We start from the raw sequence: 23,011 nt of genomic DNA on the forward strand, positions 1-23,011 counted from the left end.
AGCTAAGTATCTACTGTAGAAGCCATATAAAAATGGACATCTTGCAGGAAAGGTGGCCGTTGGCTAAATTGCTTTTTTTCTTAATTGTGACAAGTCTTGCAAGCTTAAAAATGTAAAAGCAAGCAATACAGTTTGCTTTTAGCAGTAAAACTAAAACTCTAGGAAGGAAAATAGAACAAGGTACAAAAACTAGAATGTGCCATCCTTCCTATGGAAAATTAAATGAAAGGGGGGAAACATTGCCTTCTTTTAATGTACCCTTTTAGGCCCAGCTCTCAAATCTGCTCATGAATGAAGTTTCTTAGAGCATTCTAAATATGCCTACTAAATATTAGGAAGACTTAATGAAATGCTGTGCGCTGCAGGCGAAAAAGCTGCATTGGAAGGTGGACTGTATGCAGGATTTGTTTTCTTTTACTTAAAAGCCATATGTCTTGTTCTTAGTAATAGACAGCTGTACAATAGAGGTCTTCACAAATGCTACCCGGAAAGGCGTCCGATTAATTTCCTCCAGTGTATGTGGACCCCATGGACAATGTGTCAGTCAACCAGGAGGCAATTTTACTTGTGCCTGCGAGAAGGGCTTTACTGGAACATACTGTCATGAAAGTAAGTGGCAGCGGAAAAAAATATTTTATTAAAAACTAAGCTGGTATGTACGTTGTTGCTGTTGCTGTTGCTGCTGCTGTTATTTCGATTTATATGCCACCCTTTATCAAAAGATCTCAGGGCGGTGTACAGCATTAGAAACACATTTGTTTTGAAACCATTTAGAGTGAGAGCTTAGGCTCCTAATGGGATTTAAAAGATTTCATTCCTAGGTCATTGGTTCAGGATTCAAAGCTTGATCATGGCAGACCATTTCTATTAACAGGAAAAAGGCAGGTGTCATACCACGGACAAACATCAGTGTAGTGCAAATATTAAATGGCAGCTACTTCCTCCTGAATTCTTGAAGACTGATTGGATAATTAGTCAAACGTCATGGTTCTGTGGTTGTTTCTGTTTCTTTAAAACATGCTGGGTACCATTTCAGCAGTTAACAGCAAAACAATCGCCTGTTACATTCACACAGAAGGCATCTTGTAGTCAAACATTGGTTCTATTTGGCCACCACCCTCAAAAAGTGTATTAGTGGGTTAAACCACAGAGCCTAGGACTTGCTGATCAGAAGGTCGGCGGTTCGAATCCCTGCAATGGGGTGAGCTCCCGTTGCTCGGTCCCTGCTCCTGCCAACCTAGCAGTTTGAAAGCACATCAAAGTGCAAGTAGATAAATAGGTACCGCTCCGGCGGGAAGGTAAACGGTGTTTCCGTGCGCGGCTCTGGTTCGCCAGAAGCGGCTTAGTCATGCTGGCCACGTGACCCGGAAGCTGTACGCCGGCTCCCTCGGCCAATAAAGCAAGATGAGTGCCGCAACCCCAGGACTGGACCTAATGGTCAGAGGTCCCTTTACCTTAGATCAGAATCTACAGGAAGATCTTGGGGAGATTTGTAGTAGACTAGCAAGGGTTTCCAGCTTTCAAATGTTTTAAAATAGCAACTCCCCAAAACCAGCTGAAACAAAGTTTGGAGAGGACTGGAGTTTTGTGTGGCAGAACTTGGAGGTTAGTTCTGGCATTGAATAAATTCTGGACTGAGCATGTGTGCAGAAGCATCCTTTTCCTTTGTGTTCTTTGTTCCCTGATCCACAACTTCACACCTTTCTCCAGTTGAGCTCCTGGTACCTAAAAATTATTCCCATCTCTGTTCTACAAGCTGACACACCTTTTCCAGCTGGAACAATCATGACTTTCCTCAATAGATGAACACTCTTGTGGTGGCTTGTCACACCAAATAAAATGGTTCCAGTGGTGATTGTGCATTGTCTTCCTTAGATATCAATGACTGCCTTGGAAATCCATGCAAAAATGGTGGGACCTGCATAGATGAAGTTAACGATTTCAGGTGCTTCTGCCAGACAGGCTGGGAAGGAAAACTGTGCGATATAAGTGAGTACAACAAAATGTTTAAATAGCAGAAGTAGTAATGAGTAGGGATGAGGCAGAATTTTGTTTTGGTTCACATTTTAATGCAAATCTACTTAATTCACATGTCCTAAAAATGCAAGCTGGAGTAAAGCTGTCCCTCAGAATTCACACTTCTCCACATTTTACACACTGCAGTTCTGCAATCAGATAATCTGTGCAAAAATTCATAGTTTAGGGTAGGTACCTAAAATGCAGTTTACTACAAACAAGTGGTGTGTAAATTTTGTTAATTGTAAAAAAATAAATTTAAAAAATATGTGGGTGAAAATAACAAAAATGCATTAGGATTAATTGCTTGCAAAATGTGTATATCAGGGAACATTAAATATAATGCTGATGAATGTTCACTGGAGAACTGAATTTAAGATTGGAAAAGTGAGAAACCTTGAGAAGCTAAAACTGATAACCTTGTCCATGCCTAGCCAGGAGACTGACCCTTACCTGCAGCCCAAGTTTTACTCAGAAGTTTCCTGGAGCTTATTTCAGGAAAATAAATTTAAGATTATAGCCTTAAACTCAGGTAAACTTGTTTTTCATCTGACCAAGAGTTCCAGAGTGCATGCCTAATTTAAAAACACACACACCCCTACAGAAAGAGGAAAATGGCTCTACTTATCCAGACTATTTTTCTTAAGAAGAGTTTGTCTCTGTGATCTTGTTTGATAGCTCTCAAAATAGAAAAGGTTAATTCAGAGAAAACAACTCCTAAGTGCTAACAGTACCATTTGTATCTTTCTAAATATGAACTGTCCTTTATATCAGAATGATTTGACTTCTGTTAATTAAACAATATGTTATGACACCATAATTCATTCTGGAGCATATAAAATAATTACCATTTGAGCAGAAGCCTGGGACCTAATTTTTACTGTTCCACTTTAAACACTATAAAGTGTTGTGTCTAGACCAAACTGATCAGATTCTTTATGGATGTGAGTACATGAAGAAGCTCCTTTATACCGAATCAGATTACTAATCCATGTTGCCCAGTGTTGGCTGCTGACTGGCATTGCCTGTCTACTGTGTCGGGCAGAGTTTCCTTTTCCAGCTCTACAGCATGAGATGCTTTAACTGCAAAGGGCAGGGGTTCTGGATGTGAAGCAAACACTTGTCTTACTGAGCTGTGGTCCTCCCATAGAATTAGCAGGGTTGGGAAAAGGGGGTGATGTAAGGTGCTGAGATTTCAAACAGTGGTTTGATTCAAAAGACTTTCTGGTTTGGTGCCCAGGAGTCAAAAGAGCCTAGTCTATGGTTTAAAGTAGGATTTGCCTTCTGATTAAAATATATTACTATATAAATACTGAGAGTCTTAATCTCAGGGTTGTGGGTTTGAGCCCCACGTTGGGCAAGTGATTCCTGGATTGCAGGGGTTTGGGCTAGATGACCCTCCCTTCCAACTCTGCAGTTCTGTGATTCTATTAATCTCATCTTGGCTTCTTAGGTCATTTAATACTGAAAACAGTGTCTAATTGCTCCTGCACAAGCCATGTTACTGAGATAGACATCTCTCTTTTGGTATTCTTTTCAAAAATTAATTTCTGCCTCTTTTGCTAAAGTACTTCTTCCTTGGAATTTTTTAGATTTCAATGACTGCTTGCCAAATCCATGTCACAATGGAGGCCGATGCATTGATTTAGAGAATGACTTCTATTGTGAATGTACAAGTGGCTGGAAAGGCAAAACATGCCATTCAAGTAAGTGTGCTTTAGATGGTATAGTTCAGCTCAAACCCAGAAGTTAAAAGAGGAAAGTATTGTAAAGTAACTGAAGTAGCTTTGAAGGGACTCTAAAGAACTGCAGAAAGGGATTTGATGAAGAGAGTCATGTACAAACAAGTCCAATCACTGTCTGCTTTTCCCCAAATGAAACCACTAAGGTTTTTTTTTTAAAAAAAAATTGGCACACTATATTGAAGCTGAAGAAAGAAAGTTTGGAATCCTGTCATATCAAAATGAAAACTGCAGCTCTGCCCAATGCTTGTGGCATAATTTTATGAAATTAAAACTAATTTCAAACTGTCTTTTGGAGCAATTATTTCCACGGATGAGTGAATCATTTATATACATATCTACTCATTTAGGTTTGTTAGCCCCATGCCATCCTGAAACCCCCTGAGTTCTAGTGCATAAAACAAACACCCCAAAGAATAAGCTATAAACATTTTTGCTTGTACGATTCCATAGTAGTGTATCTGGCTCTAACAAAACATTCATCTGTGGTTCCTAAAGCAAAACAAAAAACTTAGACATGCGATTAGCTGCTTAAATTTGTTTTCATGGCTTTTTAGGTGAGTACCAGTGTGACGCGAATACTTGCACAAATGGAGGGACGTGTTACGACGACGGGGATACTTTTCGGTGCTCTTGTCCTCCGGAATGGAAAGGAAGCACTTGCAACATTGGTAAGTGCTTAATCTGCTCAGTAATATATTCAGATTGGATGTACGTCTGCTTTGCTCAGGAAGCTAACTATAAACAGCCTGTGCTTTTTTTCCCCCTTCCCCAATCTCATTAGGGATCAGGGGAAAACATGGTTAGAACATAATAGTAAACAGGAACCCTTTACTAGTCTTGCTTTTGCTTAGCGAGCTCTCTTCCGTCACAAAAATCACAGGCAGTTTTGACTATAACTGCACAGGAGAAGAAGTAGAAATGGCCTTCTTCAAGTTGGCTACCCTAGAACCATTTTGAAGCCAGAGCTGTGGGAGGAACCGTCATTTCTCTGAACAGATATGGGTAAAAATATATTTTGGCAACATCAAGCTATTGTTGACACATTTAGAATACAGTGGTACCTCGGTTTACGAACTTAATCTGTTCCTGAAGTCCGTTCTTAAACCGAAGTCGTTCTTAAACTGAGGTGCGCTTTCCCTAATGAGGCCTCCCGCTGCTGGTGCCCTTTCACCGTTCGGCTTCCGTTTGTAGACCGAGGTAAAGTTCACTAAGTGGAACACTACTTCCGGTTTTGCGGAGTTTGTAAACCGAATAGTTTGTAAACAGGGCTGTTCTTAAACCGAGGTACCACAGTATATAAGGTTGCAAGTTCAATGCCTATAAGGGATCACTACATATTCTTCCATTGCAGGGGATTGGACTGAAACATAGCACACACATGGAGTCAGAAGTGTGGTTTGTTGGTGCCAAGGGGGGCTCCCTGAGGGAGGCTCACCTGCCTTTTTTTGATGCTGGCTTTTAAATAACCTACAAAAGCTCATTTCATTTTTGCAGGCTTTTGCTGGCAATTGTAGTGTTAGGTTATTGACTATTGTATCGATTACTGTTGTAACCAGCATTGGGGTTTAAAAACTAAAAGGTGGGATTAAAATACGTTTCATAAGACTGATGCAATACTAGGACTTTTGGCTGAACGCTTTCATATTTTTAATTTCCTATTTTTTTTGTTTTTAACATTAAAGCTAAGAACAGCAGCTGCCTTCCTAACCCTTGTTTAAATGGTGGAACCTGCGTTGGCAGTGGAGATTCCTTTTCTTGCATTTGTAAAGAAGGTTGGGAAGGACGTACGTGCACACAGAGTAAGTGTTTTCCTCTTTTGTGTCAAGACTGACACTTCTAATGGCTGTAGATTATTCCGATTTGGGCCCAATTCCCAATGGCTTCACTCACAGGGATCATGGAAACATGCAAGCCTACTCACCACAACAAGGTGGCGATCCAGTGAGTGAGTGGCTTTTACAGATAAAGCCCTAAATGGACTGTGGTATCTCAAGGACCTCCCCCCCCCCCCAATTGACCAACCTGGACCCTGCAATAATCATCTGAGGCCCTTCTTTGTGTACTTCCTCTATGAGAGGTCTGGAGGATGACAACATGAGAACCGGCCTTTTCTGTGGTGGCTCCACGTTTGTGGAATGCTTTCCCCAGGGAGGCTTGCCTGGTAGCTTTCGTACATATTTTTAGGCACCAAGCGAAAGCATTTCTCTATAACCAGGCCTTGGGCTGGTTCTCTGACCTTTTAAAAGTGGGGTTTGGGGGGGGAGGGGGTTATTTGATTTGTTTGTGTTTTTGTTTTGTTATGGATTTTGTGTTCTTACTTTGTATTTTTATGTTGTGAACTGCCCTGTGATCTTTGAATGAAGGGCAGTATACTACTACTACTACTACTACTAATAATAATAATAATAATAATAATATAGTAATAATACCTCTTGTTCAAAATATCCAGAAAGCTCATTTCTTATGATTGGGAGTCCTGCATATCATTAGCTTTTGAGACGGAACTATATAAATCATGTCGGAATATTTTCCTTAGTACTACCTTGGGAGATTTTAACTAGCATGCCAATATGCTGATTTGCTTAGGTGTGGCACAGTTTGAGTTTGCGGCTCAAGTCGGAACATGCACAAAATGTTATACCTAGTCAAAAACTTCAACCCTGCATTGAAATTACATTTAATTGCCTCTGTCTTGGTTAAGTTGTTAGCCCTCGCCACTGTTTATAGTGCATGGAGCTACCATTTATGCCTAAAACAGCTGGCTAGGAGAGAGAGGGAGGCTGTTCTGGTAGTGGCTCCATGTGAAGGAGCAGTCTGTGGTACCTGGAAATGACTTCTTGCTGTTCTTCATTCAGCAACTATTCTAGAGCCATTTAAACTGTTTCCTTGCGCACTTTGCAAGTTGATTAGATAGGAGAGGAAGTTTCCTCAACACACTTCAATCTGGAATTTATCTGCGTAGTCGAAAGGTCAATGGGAATTGGAATCTAGTTGAAAGCAAGGAAAGGAATCCTTAATTCAAATATTGTCTTCTGTTAAGTGGTCATTACACAAATTACAAACCCAAAGTTCTAAATATGGCATCTAGCCCAGATTACTTCTACAAGGTGTGGTTTACATACATAGCCTTATATAGTGGGAAATGACATAAAAGCTGGTACTTGCTCAGCATATCTTGAGAAATGAATTCAGAGGTCCCATGCCTCCTCTTAAAAGTGCATTTGTTTTCCCTCATTATATTTTGATGGACCTTAAAATACAGTTCTCCTGTATTGCTGAAAGCCACATTTAAGAGTTGAAGTGGTGCCTTTACTGTCTAAAATGTGTCATTTTTGAGGTTGGTAACTGATGTTTGTGTGCCACCTATACCTGCAACAGTCATGTGACATTTCCATAGCGCTGTCATGTGATGAGAGCACATGTAATGACATTGGTCACACACAACAGAAAACAGTGGTTTAGTGGTACTCAGCAAGCTTCTAGGAGCCCAAGCAAAACCTTGGAGTTGCGTGCTCTCCCATTTTCCTCCTGTACAGTCCATCTTCTCCTTCTACATATGAGAGGAAGACTTCTGAGTTTAGTTTTACTTTTAACAAATCACTGCTTAACATTTTTAATGTGTGAAGTTTTATTCTGTTTTTAATGTTCTGTTGAAAGCTGCCCAGAGTAGCTGGGGAAACCCAGCCAGATGGGCAGGGTAGAAATAAATTGTTGTTGTTGTTGTTGTTGTTGTTGTTGTTGTTTATTACAGACCAGGGATTCTGTTTTAAAACTCTATAGTTTCTAAATGAGCCAATAAATTAATATGGGTGGCATGTAAGAAAACTGTGTGTACATAGACCTGCTAGATCAAGGTGCAGTTTTTATAGTGTGTACATAATTCAATGCACTGATTCAGTTTAATTTTCTTTGTTCAGATATTAACGACTGTAATCCACATCCATGGTAAGTACTCATGATCATTCTTTTTTCAAAATGTCCTAGTACAATGGCTGAATGTGAACAATTCTGTTAATCAAGGCTACTTAAGCCCTATACTCTAACTATTGTGCTGGTCTTTCCAATGAACTTCCTGTATTTCTTTGCTAACTGGCAGCTCTGCCAATACGTATGCTCCTATGGAGGCTGGTTTCTGCTCCGTAGTGGTAATATGAGATTTGTAGTTTGAAAAGTTCTATGAAATTAGCCTAAAAAAAATAAAAATTGAAAAATCACACTAAAGCTATTAGGTTCCTTCAGTTATAGGTATTTGGCATTTGTGTCAAGAGTAGGAGTTTAAAGTGGGAAGACGGTAACAAAGCAGAAAGCGCATAAGTGTTAACCATAATGAATATTGACATGAAAATAATACCAATGGTTTTATAATTGAGCATTTGAGGACACAGTGTATACGAAAGATTCCTGTCCCCATTTTGACTAAATCCTTGCATTTGAAGGGCTGAAAAGGACCTCTGCCATCTGGTTGAACGTTGTTCTGCCCCACATTTTTAGAAGCCAAGTTGTAAAGTTGTAAATTAATTGTCATCAATGAGACGGTGTGCTACAGATAGAAGATCTTAGACATATCAGGCTTCAAAAAAATAGTTCATACCATTTCAGATGATGGTAGAAAGCTGCCTGCTCTGGAAGAAGTCTCAAAGGCTAGCTAGCTCAGTATCCAGTCTGACCCAATCAGCAGGAATTCCCAGCAGCATATATGAGTGGCTAGTTGACCCTTAAGTGTGAAGAACCAGCTGCCCATCCTCTTAAAAGCTCCCTCGCTCCTGTTAGGGATGAGGAGAGAATCCAGAAAGCTGTATCTCCAAAGTAGACACACCCTACCCAATTACTCTGAAGCCCACACTTGCCAGATTCCTAACCTCCTGCAGATTTGCACATGAGGTGGTCTGACAGCTGCTTGTCTGTCGTCAGCTTTCGCTGTTTTTAAAAAAGGTAATTTCAACTGCCTAAGGGTGGCTAGCTAGCACACGGGGCTCCTCTCGCCTCTCACTTTGAAATCAATGTAGAAAGCCCACCTGCGAGTAGTTGGTCTTGACGATATGCTGTTGGTCTCAGGTAACTTTATGTTCAATTTCCCCTGATATTCTATAAGGGGGAATTGGATGTAAAATGCACATAAAATTTCTCCTGAGAGCCCAGGCGCATCATCAGAACTTCTCTGCTCTGGCGACTTGCTACATTGATTTCAATATGTGAAGCAGTAGGAGCCTCACACTGCCACTAGCTTACCTTAGGCTGCCAAAATTATGTTTTTAAAAACAACAGAAGATGGGCAGACACCTCGTAATCTTTTTCTTAATTTGTATGTTTAAAAAATCTGTGCACCGTTTTAGGGATTTATATGGATTTGTCCTCAAAGGCACACCCGTAAATGAAATAGAAGAGACTTTATTCCCATCCCATTATGAAGCAGACTGACACAGATTTTGCCCCTGTGTCCATCCATAGCTGGGGGATACAGGTCCCGTTTCCACAGAGTGTTGTCCTCATATCTCAGTCACGCTTGTCTTGAAGCAAAACAGTGCAGACATCTAGGGAATGTTCCTGGGAGTGAGCCGCAACTGGCCAGTGCTCACTTCATATGTTAAATTTTGATGTGTTTGCGTCTCCACTCTTTCCAGTCAAATATTACCAAAAGGATGCATGTTGAAGATACAAAGGCAACACATGCTTTCCCCTTGTAACGTGCAAAGCAGCCTTCAAATTATTCAGAGAAATAATTTCTATCCCTTCTTTATAGTCCTTATCCAGCCATTTTTAAAAGGACATTGTTCCTTCCACAATCTCAGGAAAGCTGATTGCTATCTGCTTATTGAACAGCACAGTTCTCCAGTGCCTCTTTGTCTTTCAGTATTCCTGCCCTGTGTATAATAATTCAGACTTTGGTGTACTGTACTTTGTCTACAAGTTGCAAAGCTTCCAAGTCTTGTTCCCGGCCCGTGATGGTTGTAGAGTTTCTGGAACCTGCTATAACTGCATTCAGAAGCTCTGCAGTCATAGGAATCTGGAACATGACAACCTTTTTTGATGCAGTAATCTAAATGTAATGAAAGCAAGTGGATTTTAAAATGTCAAGTTAGCTTTGTAATGAGTACACATTTCTAAAGCTGTGTCTTTGCTTAAAAAGCAATTGGTCTAAGAATTATTCTATATTGCTCCTTGTATTCTTTAAAGCATGTCTGTCCCATTGTCTTTCCATTTTATTAAAAAATATGGGGTTTGAATGAAAACTGATTCAATGCTACCCTTAATATGCTGCTTCTCTTAATGGGAATAGACCCCCTCCTCTGTGCCACTGATTATTTAATTAACAATGTTTAATTGGAGAAGTTAAGACAATGCAGATGGTTTATTAAATGGGTGTACATTATTAATTAACTAAGCATCTTGAATCCTGCATGACTGAATAGTGAGACAATGTCTGTTGATACAAATAAAAGAAATTTGCATTTGAACAGGCCATTATGTACACAAACCCAAAGGTTCTTATCTCTCAGCTTGTGAAACTACCCTGACAGCCTTCATTGCAATGATAGGTTTTTTATTGTTACAGTTACAATGGAGGCATCTGTGTTGATGGTGTGAATTGGTTTCGTTGTGAATGTGCACCTGGGTTTGCTGGTCCAGACTGCAGAATTAGTAAGTACCTGCGTAAGGAAAGGACCAAGGAGGTCGTGCCATTGACCTGAACTCTTTGTTGCATTGTACCCTTTGAGTTTCGATGCATTAAGCATTCGTCATCTGTATCCCAAATAATGAAGCGGAAGCTAACTGAATTATTCACAGATGCTGACCCTTACCTTGTAAAGAATGGGGACCGCTTTGTTATGGGACAGAATTCCTTTCTTCATTTGACAAATGCAACTAACAGTGATTTGGCATAAATTGCATTTAAGCTGTACACCCCAGCCCTTAGTGAAACCTTTAGACAGTATCCATAAACAAAGCATTGGTATTTTTTTTAATAGGACTTGCCCCTTGAAGTGTATCTTTACATGCATTTCACATGCTAAATATATGCTGCTTGGAAAAAATAGTAATGTTCTGATATCTTCCTCTTGTAAGAATGCATACTAAAAATGGTGTAACCTATCCTGAATCTTTTAGCGGCAATGCAACTCCAGTAGAACATCTTAATTCCTGGAATGCTCAGCAGTGTTGCTAGATCATCGGGACATAAATGTTAGCTAGCATGCACAGCCACAGGTTACACATGATACTGACTAGTGCTTCTACAAATGAGTCCTCTTACTTTTTAGCATTCTGTAATACTGTATAAAGCCTGTTTTCTTCCCTTTCAGATATTGATGAATGCCAGTCCTCTCCGTGTGCATACGGTTCTACGTGTATTGATGAAATAAATGGCTACAGGTGCATTTGCCCCCCTGGGCGAGCTGGAACTAGATGCCAAGAAGGTAACTTAATGCTTTAAACTGAGAGCAATAAATATCAAATGCTACTTTGCAGTGTCTTACACAGCAGCATGTGCTATAGCTTATCTGTTACATGAACTTGGTATTCTCTTTTGGCTTGATCCAATACTTAGAATGAAAACTATTCCCTGTTCTTTCTCTCTCTCCCCCCCCCCCAAGTGATAGGATTTGGAAAGTCTTGCTGGCTTAAAGGAACATCCTTTCCCCATGGCAGCAGATGGGATCAAGAATGCAACAACTGCCACTGTCTGGATGGCCACATTGACTGCACCAAGGTAGTTACATGAAGTTGAAAGCTAAATCATTTAAATTCCCTATTCCTTCAAACTTTTCAACCCCCACCGCACTCACATGTCAGCTTCATTAATTTACTTCTGTGACATTTTCAGCACATGGTTGCATTGTGAACTGCTACTCCCCTATCCCTTTGCTCCCTCCAAGTTTCACCTGATATTCACTTAATGCGCTTAATGCTTATTATAACTTAGGCTTGACATCCCTCTTGCTCAGGAGACAGTGGAACAGGGGTCCCCAAACTAAGGCCCACGGGCCGGATAAGGCCCGAAGGACTCGTTTATCGGGCCCGTGGCAGCCCCCACCGCCCGCTCTTACCGGTGCTGTACTGCGCTGCCCGGCTGCCCACTTCCGGGTTGGAGGAGCACTGGAAATAGCTTGTGCGCATGCGCAGGCATTATTTTCGGTGCGCATCCGGGTTGGAGGAGGCCTGTGCACATGCACACAAGCTATTTCTAGTTCTTCTCTGACCCGGAAGTGCGCTGGAAATAGTGTGTGTGCACGTGTATGGGCACGCACTCCCCCACTCTCCAGCCCGCCGCGCAATCCCTGCAGTGGAATAATCCCTGTAATGATTGGATGCGCAATGTAAAGAAATCAGTTTGATTTGAGTGGCATTGCTGAGCCTAGAAGTGCAAGTCTCAGTGCTTTGTAATAATCACCTGAGATAGGAGATGAGCATTACAGTCTCCGAAATCTTCTGTGGCTTGGATTAGCTAGAAGAGAAGCCTCCTTGTTTGAACTACAAGCTACTACATCCCTCATTTTCATGATTGTCCATTGTTACACGCTGAAAAAAAAACATCTTCTACATTCTAGGTGTGGTGTGGGAGAAAATCTTGTTTGTTGACCAAACATGGGGAACATGCTAGTCACCAATGCTCCAGAGGTCAAGAATGCCAAGAGAAAATGTACACCAAATGTTTCCAACCTCCTTGTGCTGACTGGGGGGAATGCAGTGAATCAGAACCTCTTCCTGTCAACATCAAGTGTCCCCCCAATTCGGGTTACTTGGACAACAGCTGTGCAAGAATCACTCTGATTTTTAACAGAGACAAAGTACCCCAGGTGAGAATTTAAAGTCTTACAAACATCTTGACAGAGTTTCTAAGCAATGCACAACATTGAAACCTACAAATCTTGCTTGAAAAATGTGCTGCTTTATCACTTCCAACTGCTTCGATTTTTCAGACATCTGCCATGGAGTTCAGCTGAGTGATCCATAAGAAGGTACCTTAGACTGAGTTAGACCCATTGGTCCATCCAGTGGGCTGATAACTGACTGGCCCTGGCTTTCTCAGTTTTCAGATAACAATCTTTCCCAGGGATTGAACCTAAGGACTTTCTCTGTACCGCTGTACCGCTGAGCCCTTTCCCCTTTGAGCTCCACTGAGCAGAGAAGGGGAAGTGCTGCTTCTAAGCACCAGAATTACTCAGCACTAGTTAGTTCTGAAATAAAGGCTTTGCATGGGTGCAGATTAGGGTGCAGTTGTTTTCCTCCTAGGAAAATCCATTGAGACTCCTGTGTCTTGGTTTGAGTTAGCTTTGGATTTAAAGAAAGGTGTGAATTGTTTGTTTTAAATGCTCTAATGCGTTTCAGTGCACTGCCCCAAAGAAAGAACATCAGTGATAGATTGCAGTGTAGAGCTTTCAGAATGATCCAAGGACGCAAGCCAGTTTTGTGAAGGCTAGGTACAGGTGTTGTGGACCTTGGACTTTTTCCTGTATTTGCTTTTTAAAGTGTCTTTTAAACAAGCCACCAGCTTTCCAGTCTTTCAAAACTTGCCTTGCTTGTTAGGCCCTTATCTGCACCATGGAGTCTTCTGCAGGATGTTGAGAATGTTGGGTGTCCTCTGACTTGCCAGTGGCATCTTCAGTGGGCTACCATTCCTCCTGCTCCTAGTGAAAAGGAAATGCAGCAATCCCAAAGAGCGAGCACAACTTTAGGAAAGCTTTGGATGCCAGTCCATAGAAATTATTTTTTACTGTCCTTTATACTTTCCCATCCATCACCGTCATCAGTCAGTGCAGCAGTTTGGAGTTGAGGTTACTTTATAAGTAACCAAAAGACCATTTCACATTGGATTGACCTGTAAAGTAAGCCAGTGTTATGCTTTACCTTTTCTACCTATGAATTCACAGGACAAACACTTTTGTAGTGTCAGATTGTTTCCTCCCAGCCTTGAGAATAAATTCTGTAGGGGAGGGAGATCATCCTGGGAGGTGAACCCCCCATTCCTTTTGTTCAGGTCTTCATTAATACCGCCTGTGATTTAAGGCGAACTTCATTTCCCTTCCTATCTTCCCAGAAGGCTCCAAGAGAATACAAAACGGTCCAGTGAGAATGCTGAACATTGGAGCAGTGCTTCTAATGTTTTAAGTCCCCTGTTTGTGTGCCTGTGCATCAAATGATACTGGGAGATTTGGAGCGAAACTTTTTTCTACTTTACTGTTACATCAATTTATCATTTGTAAATTGTTCTGAAATTAGTGTGTACTTCAATTTTTATACTCCGGTTTTCTAGAAGAGTTGGTCTTGCTTTCTTTCTCACAGGGCACTACTGTTGAAAATATTTGCTCAGAAATCAGATACTTACCAGCCACTAGGTCCGTTTCTAGTGAGAGAATGCTACTGGTGTTGTGTGATCTATCGTACTCCATAGAAAACGCCGTGGAAGTTGCTATTGTAAGTATTAAACTTCTTTCTAAGTGTTAAAAATGTGTTGTCTGTAGTAGCCTTGATGAAAGCAGGTGTCAGAAAGACTCAAGACCCTGAGCTAGTTACCATGAGCTTCAACAGGAAACCAGTTGAAGACTTTACTTACTTACTTATTAAAATATTTCTGTACCACCATATCATAAAATATATCAAGGCAGTATACACTGAAACAAAACATCATTACAAGGTTTCATCACTTAAAAAAAATAAAATACCAATAGTCAATTCAGATGACAACTATTCAAAAGCTAAACAGATGTTGAGATGCATTGTTGAAATGCGGCCAAATCTATCAAAGAAACTGGCATAATGACAAGAGCAGAAGCGTTGGGTGTGTGAGTGCGTGAGGCAGAAGGACAATAGGGTTGAGACCTTCCTTGGGTGAGGGACAGAGGAGCAGAAGGCCTTCAGTTCACAGTTAATGCAATTATGGAAGAGGGCAATGGATGTCTTGGGTAGGTAGAAGCCAGGGAAAGACTGGGTTTAACCTGGTAGCCACTATACAAAAAAATTAAAGCATTCCACTAAGCGATCTTTTGCTGCTACCCTGTACAGAGCCAGCTTCAAAACTCCGTTGTAACATTGCTGGTTACACTAAGACAACTGCTTGAGCAAAACAAAAAAGCATCAGAGAATGAAGAGAAGTACTTGAGATTTGTCTTCAGCCCAAGAGCTCATCCATACTTTTAACCCATATCTTGATCAGATTGTGTACCAATCTGTTCCCTGGGTACAAGAGCTTTTCTCATCATAGCTGTGCCTTGCAAAAATTCCATCTGACCTGCTGAACTGAAGCTTGCTTAAAGCAAAATCTCTTCCAATTTTACACACATATGATACGATCTGATTCAGCAGGTACGACCTGATTTTTGCAAGGCAAAACAAGGAAAGCTCTCAGACCTGGGGGGGGGGGGGGGTTTAATTGGTTACACAATATGGGTCAAGCAAAAGTGTGGGTGACTACTAGCACTCTGCTGCTTTTCTTAACTGCCATCAAATTGTTTTATGAATTGTTTTACTGATTGTAACATTTAAGTTACTGTGTATGCCTCTTTTGGTGGTGGAACAATGGGATACATGTTTTGTGTGTTGTTAGTGGTGGTTATTTGTACCTCGTGCATCTGACTTAGCTACTCCAGGCTGCTTCCAACAAATATACAAACATAATAAAATATATTTAATGCTGGAGTCAAGCGTGAATTGAGAGAGAGGCTGCTACCTTTTCTTTATTTAGAAGGAAAACATTTCAAGTAATGTAACAAATCCTGGCCCGTTGTTTTCCGTGTGGCAAAGCAGTTACGATTACAAACACAGCTCTATGTCCTCGCTGTTCCTCTGAAAGTGGAAAGTGACTTAGGACCAAAGACTGCTGTTGATGGAGGAGATCCTATTTTGTTTACGTGTGTGTGTATGCACGCACACACACAAGAGAGAAAGACACTTAAAATCAGGTGTGGAAGTCTCCGGTTTTTTAATTGTGGCAGTGGTGCCAGGGAAGAAGGCATTTAACCCTTCCTGTAAAGAATTAGCCATAGGGTGAGGAAACTGTGTGAGCCTCTGTTTCTTCCCCCACCCCCGCTTTTGTGGGAGTAATAGTAGCTTGTGGGGAATTTGCACAAGGGAATATCTTCAATTACTCCCTTCCCCCGGTAAAACTGCTCTGACACACATACACACCACAGCTGTTTTCAACAAACAAAAACCAGATGGGATAGCCAAGCACGCATCTCTCGTGCCGCATCTGTTTCAGGATTTGATGAGTAGTTGGTAGGCTCATTGGGAAAGCTACATAGTTGGCTCTCTCAATACATGGAGCTGGTCAGAAAATAACATCCTGCTTGTCTCTGTCAGCCCTTAGTGCCTTCATAGGTTGGAGAAGGGAAGAGCAACGATTATAGGATATACACGTGAGCAAGCTAGAGGTTGCCCTCCTAAACTTGGTTTCTTTCTACTTGCAACATGAATTGCCTAGGAAATAAACAGTTACCTACAATTGTGCAGTTCAGAGTTTGGTTGTAGACTTCCCCTGCTGCACTGCTTCTGTTTAAAAATTGGTTAGTGAAGTCACCATGAAATTGCCTCTGATGCCTCTAGCAGAAAGGTAAGGTGAGTTCAGCTTGGGAGAGGGGAATGAACTTGGATTCCCTAAGGGCGGAAGGCTGTTAGCTGTCACCTTCCTTGTTATTAGGGCAAGGGAAAGAGGTCCTCGCGCCAAAAAGTGTAGTATTGGCCTGATATTCTTAGCTGCTCTGCTACATCTGCAACTAAAGAATACTCTGTGCTATGATGCAAACTGGAAAGCGCACAGTTATATATAACAGATCATATCATTAGTGTAGATGCCTAGTTGGATACCTTAAAAGCCTCCAAACGATGACTAAGTTTAGCTCAGAGGTGTAAGTAACACGGAAGTTTGTCATGTGTAACTTACCCATACTGCTCTTAATGGGCAGGGCGCACAATGCTAGCATAATATTTCTATACTGGCGTCAAACCAGCACTCATCCTTTAGCAGCAAACTGGGATTCTCAGGATCTCAGACTTAAGTCTGGTCCCCTAAATACAAGGTAACATGGCTATTTTTTTAAAAAATACTTCATTGTAAACTTAAGTTTCCTGTCTGTCTTCTCTGTTCCCAGTCTTTCATCTCGCATCAAGAGGAGACCGATAACAGCCTTATTCAGAATGCAGCCAACACTATAGTAAACACCATTACAAAGCGACAAAACAGTACAGTTATGCTGGCAGTAACTGAAGTCAAAATAGAGACCATAGTGGTTGGGAATTCTTCATCAGGTGAGTTGTGTGTCTTAAGTGTTGGGTTATTTGATGGCATAACTTGAGTTAAGCTGTGCATCGCATGCCATTCCATGAGGCTTTTGTGAGACGGTTTTTGTTCCGTTTTTACACAATTCAGCTGCTGAGGTTGCAACTTTGAAATGGAAGGCCAGTGGGGAGGAGCCTCTTGCATAGTCCCCGTCCGACCCCCACCCCCCGCACACTAAAAATAGTTTCCTGGAGGCTATTTTTACCTCCACTAGGAAAAAGATACCTGTGTCTTTTCCCTATTAGGGGTAAAATTAGCTGAGGGGGGAGATTATCAGGAGAAAATAATGCAGGGTTTAAGAAGCACCACTCTCCCCCACTCCAGCTGGTTTTCTACCTCAAATTGAGTGGCTGCGTTGTGTAAGGGGTGTGGGCAAGGAAGACCAATGAAGAATCATAACGCATAGCATTATGCTTCACTTTTATTCATGCAGTGAGCAGTGTTAGATGCAATTTCAGCCCGCTCCCCTTTCTGGAACAAGGGCCGTGTGATTCAGAAGAGGGCCTTCATAACACTGCAAGATTATTCTTGCTAGCTGTGCCAAATGTGGCTGACTGGTACAGACGTACCTTGGAAGTCGAACGGAATCCATTCCGGAAGTCCGTTCGATTTTCAGAACGTTCGGAAACTAAAGCGCGGCTTCTGATTGGCTGCTGCAGCCTAGCGGAAGCCCCGTCGGACGTTTGGCTTCCAAAAATAGTTCGCAAACTGGAACAGTCACTTCCGGGTTTGCTGTGTTTGGGAGCCAGCTTAGTTTGAGAACTAAGCTGTTTGAAAACCAAGGTACAACTGTAATTGAAATACTAACAAATTTGATACCTACCATATTTGGCCTTTCCTTCCCCCCCCCCCCTTTTTTTAAAAAAGAAAAAATAGTGTTGAAGTCTAGGCTGGCTATTGAGGGGTGGTTGTTTTTACGTCCATGTCACTTCTATTTCCTACTGGCTAACATAGATACCATTGCTTGGGCATATTGCGCTTTACGTGGAAGCAAGTTCCAAATGGGACAGCTGTAGGGACAAGGGGTTTGAATTGTTGCTTTCTGTTTTCCACACAATGCTTTTGGAGGACCAAAATGGGCAAAACTTAAAGAAAAAACCAAAAACCTCGGGGATCGTCCGCACTCCTATTCGTCCTGTGCCTTGAAAGCATGGGTCCAGATCCGAGCAGTTTCCCCCTTGGCCTGCTTCTTTCTCAGGGAAAACCTGCTCTGAATCGGAGCAAACAGTCAATCCAGAGAAAACCCAAATTGCCATTTTTTGCTCCAATTGAGCGCTAAAGAGAGGTTTCCCCCTGGGAGAATGCAGTAGGACAAGAGGAAGTGTGGAATGAGACTTCAGCTGAACAACAGCTAAATTGTTAATGTCCCCTTGGAGCAGGTATTTATCACGCCTCTTGGAGACTTTATTTGCACATGCCTTCAATTCTGTCTCACTTTGCAGTTGCTCACTAAGCTGTATGTTTGGCTTGTGTTTTCTAGATTACCTGGTTCCAATCCTTTGTGTAGTTTTTAGCATTGTGTGGTTAACCTGTATAATTATCTGTGTGTGGTGGACGCGAAAGAGAAGAAAAGAGAGAGAGAGAAATCGCCCATCCATAGAAGAGGCTGCAAATAACCAATGGGCGCCTCTAAATCCCATATGGAATCCTATTGAGAGACCTTGCAACCGCAAAGGCATTCATTATGAACCCAAAAATTTTATAGCTCCTCAAAAAAGAACTTACGACGGAGTAGAGGAGTACACAGAGTATGAGGAGGAGGAGGAGGAAGAAGAGAGAGAGGTCATGGAAATGGACAAATTCCTCTCTCACAAACACTCTAAGCCTTTGTCAGCAAAGGCAATGGACTCCTTAGAGAATAGTCCTATTAAGAAATCTCTTCAGACAACCAAAATGGACAACAGATCTGTAAAAAATGTGAACACAGCAAACCTTGAAGGCGGAAGAGACTAAATCTTTGTTCGGACCATATCCGCGCTGTCAACGTTGAACAGAGTTGGAGAAATTGGCGTCTCCGCTTTGCACCAAGGACTTAATTGTCTGGAGTCAAATGTTCATAGTTACTTTATTTTGAATAAAAAAAAGTTAAAATGATAAAAACTTTATTTTGTTTCTTTTAGCCTTGTATAAATTATTCAATGACTGTCAGATGATAGAGTAATCTTTGATAGTTGCTATTTTTGTAAACTTTACGTGGAGAACACTTGCTGTGTTGGCAGAGGAGGGAAGTTTGTATTTTCGATTTCATAAAAGTTTATCACCCAAGACTCTACACTGTTTACAGAACGTGTTTCTTTTTACCTGTTGTAACAGTAGCTTAAAAACCTCCTGGTTGAGGAAGTTACTGGACTTAAGGGGTAAAAAAACCCTCACATGAACTGTTCTTTTGAATCCATACTTAGAAACCACTCCCTGCACTTAAGTTCTGCAAGTTTCCCCCCACCCAAAAAAAAATGCCTTATTTTTTTGGAACAAAAAAATCCTATAGAGATCTTTCAAACTGTGGTTGGAAAAAGTGGCCTTTTTAATTTGACTATGTAAATTTGTTTTAATTACCTTAGGATTGCAGTATTGAAGCACGCATCAAGTGCCTTGAAATTTCAACTTCCTTTTTCTATAGCAACTGTCAAAGACTGCCATGCCCATCTAGGTTTACTACAAGAGGATACTATATTTGGTATCCTCAAGACTGACAACAGTTTATTTTCAGATTACGAGAGTGTGTTTTTGTAAATATGTACATATTTAAATGAATCATTTCTGTATATTTGAGTTAATAACTTAAAATATTTTTGGTCTTTTTTTTAAACGTCATTCCTTTTTAATTTATGTCACAGAAAGGGAAGTTTTATGGCAGTTTCTAAAAAAAAATGAAAAAAGAATACAAATAAAACTTATTTTGGTATTATGTCCATATTAGGAAGTGATGTTAATGCAATCAATGTTGGGAATCTGTTGATCACTTTTTTTTTTGTACTTTTCCAATGTATCACCATCATTTCACATGTAAATAGATCCAGACTGTTTCCTCCCATCTCAAGAACGCAGAGTAAGTATACTGTACAGTATAAAAACAGGGCAATATTTTTCTTTCTTTCGTGAATGTCTTACATGTGGTATTGCTTTTTTGCATTTTTTTTTTTTTTAATACAGGCCTAATGAAGGGAACAATTTTTTTTTTTTCTCATTTCTTGTTTCTGTTTTGCTTATTCACCTCTGTGGAACAAGGCTGGCAAACTCAGATTGGAGCCAGGCATTTTGGCAGATCCCAACGCTGACACCAAAACAGCAGTCCTGGCACTCTTTTGTCTCCCTCTTTCCTTTGATAGCAACTAGCGATGCGGAATGTTTTGACATGACAATGCCCCCACCGCGTTGAGTTTCCCTGCCTCTGCTCCACTTCATTGGCTGCTACTAGTGGGGGTTGGGAAACCTGTAGCACATCGTGCCACACCTTTTGTGTATTAATTAGATGTCCGCAGGACTGCTCTTCTTGACCCCGTGATGCCCAGGCTTCCACATACCTGGACTCTTGGCTTGGTTATTATTAACGGCTTTGTTCCAGAATTCACTGCAGCGCCCGAGCTTAGATCAGGTTGCATGATTCAGAAGTCACTGCAGAGCAGGGGCAGAGGCAGGGGGATGCAGTAGGTGTGGGCCGCCCCGGGTATCACCACTGAGGGAGGGGTGACAAAATGCCAGGTGGCACTCACCACGGGGCCTGCAGCGTGCCCAAGCCACGCGTCTCTCTCTTTTTTTAAAATATAATTTCTATTAAGTTTTCCATGTTTGAATACATTTCAGTATCAAAAAATAACTTAGACGTTGCTTAAATAAAGCACCGACCTCCTTCCTTCCCTCTAACAGACTTCCATATCTCATTACCAATTTCTCCACATTTCTAAATTCACTTTTTTACCTTAAATCAATCTTTTTAACAATCACCTACTTATAAGTAAATCAGCTCCTTAATTTCCCATTACCAAACATTTCAACTTAAACCTACAAACGTATTCAAAACTGTTTGCAATTTTCTTTCATATAGCGTATAAATTTGCCCCAGTCCTTTTGGAACAAATCATCACAGCAATTCTGAATCTTCCCTGTCAGCTTCGCCAGCTCCACGTATTCAACCATCTTTACTTGCCAATCTTACAGTGTTGCTTCCATTTCTGGGCCAGGAGCCACCTGTCTCTCTTGGGAGAGACACAGTGGCTTGGGCGCCCGCAGGCTCCGTGTTCCCCAAACGGTCCTCCCGCTGCCTCCCCCCAGCTGTAGGGCGGCTGAGTTGGGGGAGGCAGGCAGACCCTGGCGGCTCCGTGGTGCACCCTGCCCCAGACGCCTGAGCGTCTTCCCCTGCCGTTGCTGCAGAACTCTAAGCTGCGTGGCTAGGTGTAAGCTAATAGGCCGCAACACTTGAACCACACCCTAGGTTCCGCTTTTGGAGACCGGGCCAGTCATCCATGCGGTTGTTTTCACAAGCCTTGGGTCTGGGCAAGCAATTGGGGACTCCCGCAAGAAGGCTGAGTCTGCTGCTGCAGATGTTGCCGTGTCCTCGCTGTCCCTTCTCGTCTCAGCCCTCTCCCTGGAGGCAAGCAGTGCTTCCCTGACAAGAGACAGCAGCAGGAGGCAAGTCAGACTGCTCCCTGTGACAGCCAGGGTTATCTGCTGTCACCAAGGCAAGGCCTCCTCTCTCCTAGCCTGCTCTTTCCCCCAACTCCTAGACCAGTGCCTCCCTGGGACTCCCCTTTCTGCCTTCTCATCCCATTCCTCCTCCTCCTCCTCCTCCTGGCCAGTCCTGCCAAGATGTCTCCAACGGGGGTCACGGCACAACATCTGTCAAAATGCCTGTTTCCATCTCAGAAGGTGGAATGCCTTGCAAGAAATGGTTATTCATAACGGAAGGCTTGTGCATTATTTGTGGGGTGGTTGTTAATGATTTTTTTTTAAAAAAAAGAAAAAAAAGCTTTATTATTAAGAAATGAGCTATATCTTTATTTTAATTACTGGGAAAACTTAACCCTACGTTACTTAGCTATCCTATCATTGCAAAGAAAATTGATGTTTCTCTCTCAACGTTTTGGCCACTCAATGTAACCCTGAATGTTTTTTTGAATCCACTTTTATTTTATACAGTACATGAATGCGGGAATTTGCAGGAACTTCTGTGCAGTACATTTTGTTTGACATGTTCTTCGATAGCTTTCGGAAGAAAACTATTTATTAAAGCATTTTATAACAAATGTTGCCAGTTGACACTTTTGTTCCCCCTTACTTGGCTCTTTAAATGTTCAAAATGGTTTTGGGACTGTCTTCCCAATATCTCCCTTATCATTGGTTATTACTCTACCCCCCCCCAAAAAAAAACCTAATGCAACTTTGAATGGGAACCATTAAAAAACAAATCATTTCTTGCCCTTGTATAGCAGTGCCACTGCCTTCCAAAACCTAGTAAAATGGTTTCACTGGTGGAACATTTCAAACTGCTTCTCCAATGCTTTCTGCTTTCCTAGTCCCTTGGACCCTGTGGTTGTTCAGATTTGGAAAGCAAGATGTCGAGCTGGCCGTGCTAATAGCAACTCAATTCAAATGCTCAGTCCCAAAAAGACTTGAATGCACAGGTGCTTGTAACTGTAAATCACTTGAGGGGGGAAACTGTTCTTTACTTAATCCACCCAAAGTGTGTCAACAGTGGATTCTGAAGGGGGGAATTCAATCTGCACCTCCTAATCTGATCATGCAGAACTTTGGGCTGGCACTGCTGCTATTATTATTATTATTATTATTATTATTATTATTATTTATTGCAACCCCCTTCACTCTCCAAACGCCTCTGATGTTCCAGCACCAATTTATGCAGCCTGTAGTTCTTTTGGCCATTTGCCGTTTTCTGTGTTTGTTTGTGTTCTTTCACCAAGCAGGATAATTAACCCTCGGGAGATCAAATAATACTTGAGTGAGACTCTCCTGCTGCAGA

General features: G+C 41.6%; 1 protein-coding gene across 2 annotated transcripts in view; it reads left to right on the forward strand.

Annotated features, from left to right (window-relative positions):
• JAG2 (jagged canonical Notch ligand 2) overlaps positions 1-22,277 on the forward strand; it is an 88,474-nt gene extending 66,197 nt beyond the window's left edge. For both annotated transcript variants that reach the window (XM_081009204.1, XM_081009205.1), the window contains 13 exons: positions 445-609; positions 1,876-1,989; positions 3,609-3,722; positions 4,316-4,429; positions 5,444-5,560; positions 7,679-7,706; positions 10,315-10,400; positions 11,063-11,176; positions 11,354-11,469; positions 12,308-12,556; positions 14,043-14,174; positions 16,847-17,003; positions 18,515-22,277. In XM_081009204.1, the coding sequence (XP_080865330.1) occupies positions 445-609; positions 1,876-1,989; positions 3,609-3,722; positions 4,316-4,429; positions 5,444-5,560; positions 7,679-7,706; positions 10,315-10,400; positions 11,063-11,176; positions 11,354-11,469; positions 12,308-12,556; positions 14,043-14,174; positions 16,847-17,003; positions 18,515-18,987 (1,979 nt within the window). In that variant the 3' untranslated portion in view covers positions 18,988-22,277. The remainder of the gene's footprint in view (positions 1-444; positions 610-1,875; positions 1,990-3,608; positions 3,723-4,315; positions 4,430-5,443; positions 5,561-7,678; positions 7,707-10,314; positions 10,401-11,062; positions 11,177-11,353; positions 11,470-12,307; positions 12,557-14,042; positions 14,175-16,846; positions 17,004-18,514) is intronic.
• The last annotated feature ends 734 nt before the right edge of the window (positions 22,278-23,011 follow it).

The sequence above is a fragment of the Podarcis pityusensis genome (genome assembly GCF_964106645.2).
Source record: "Podarcis pityusensis genome assembly, chromosome: 1".
Lineage (NCBI taxonomy): Eukaryota > Metazoa > Chordata > Lepidosauria > Squamata > Lacertidae > Podarcis > Podarcis pityusensis.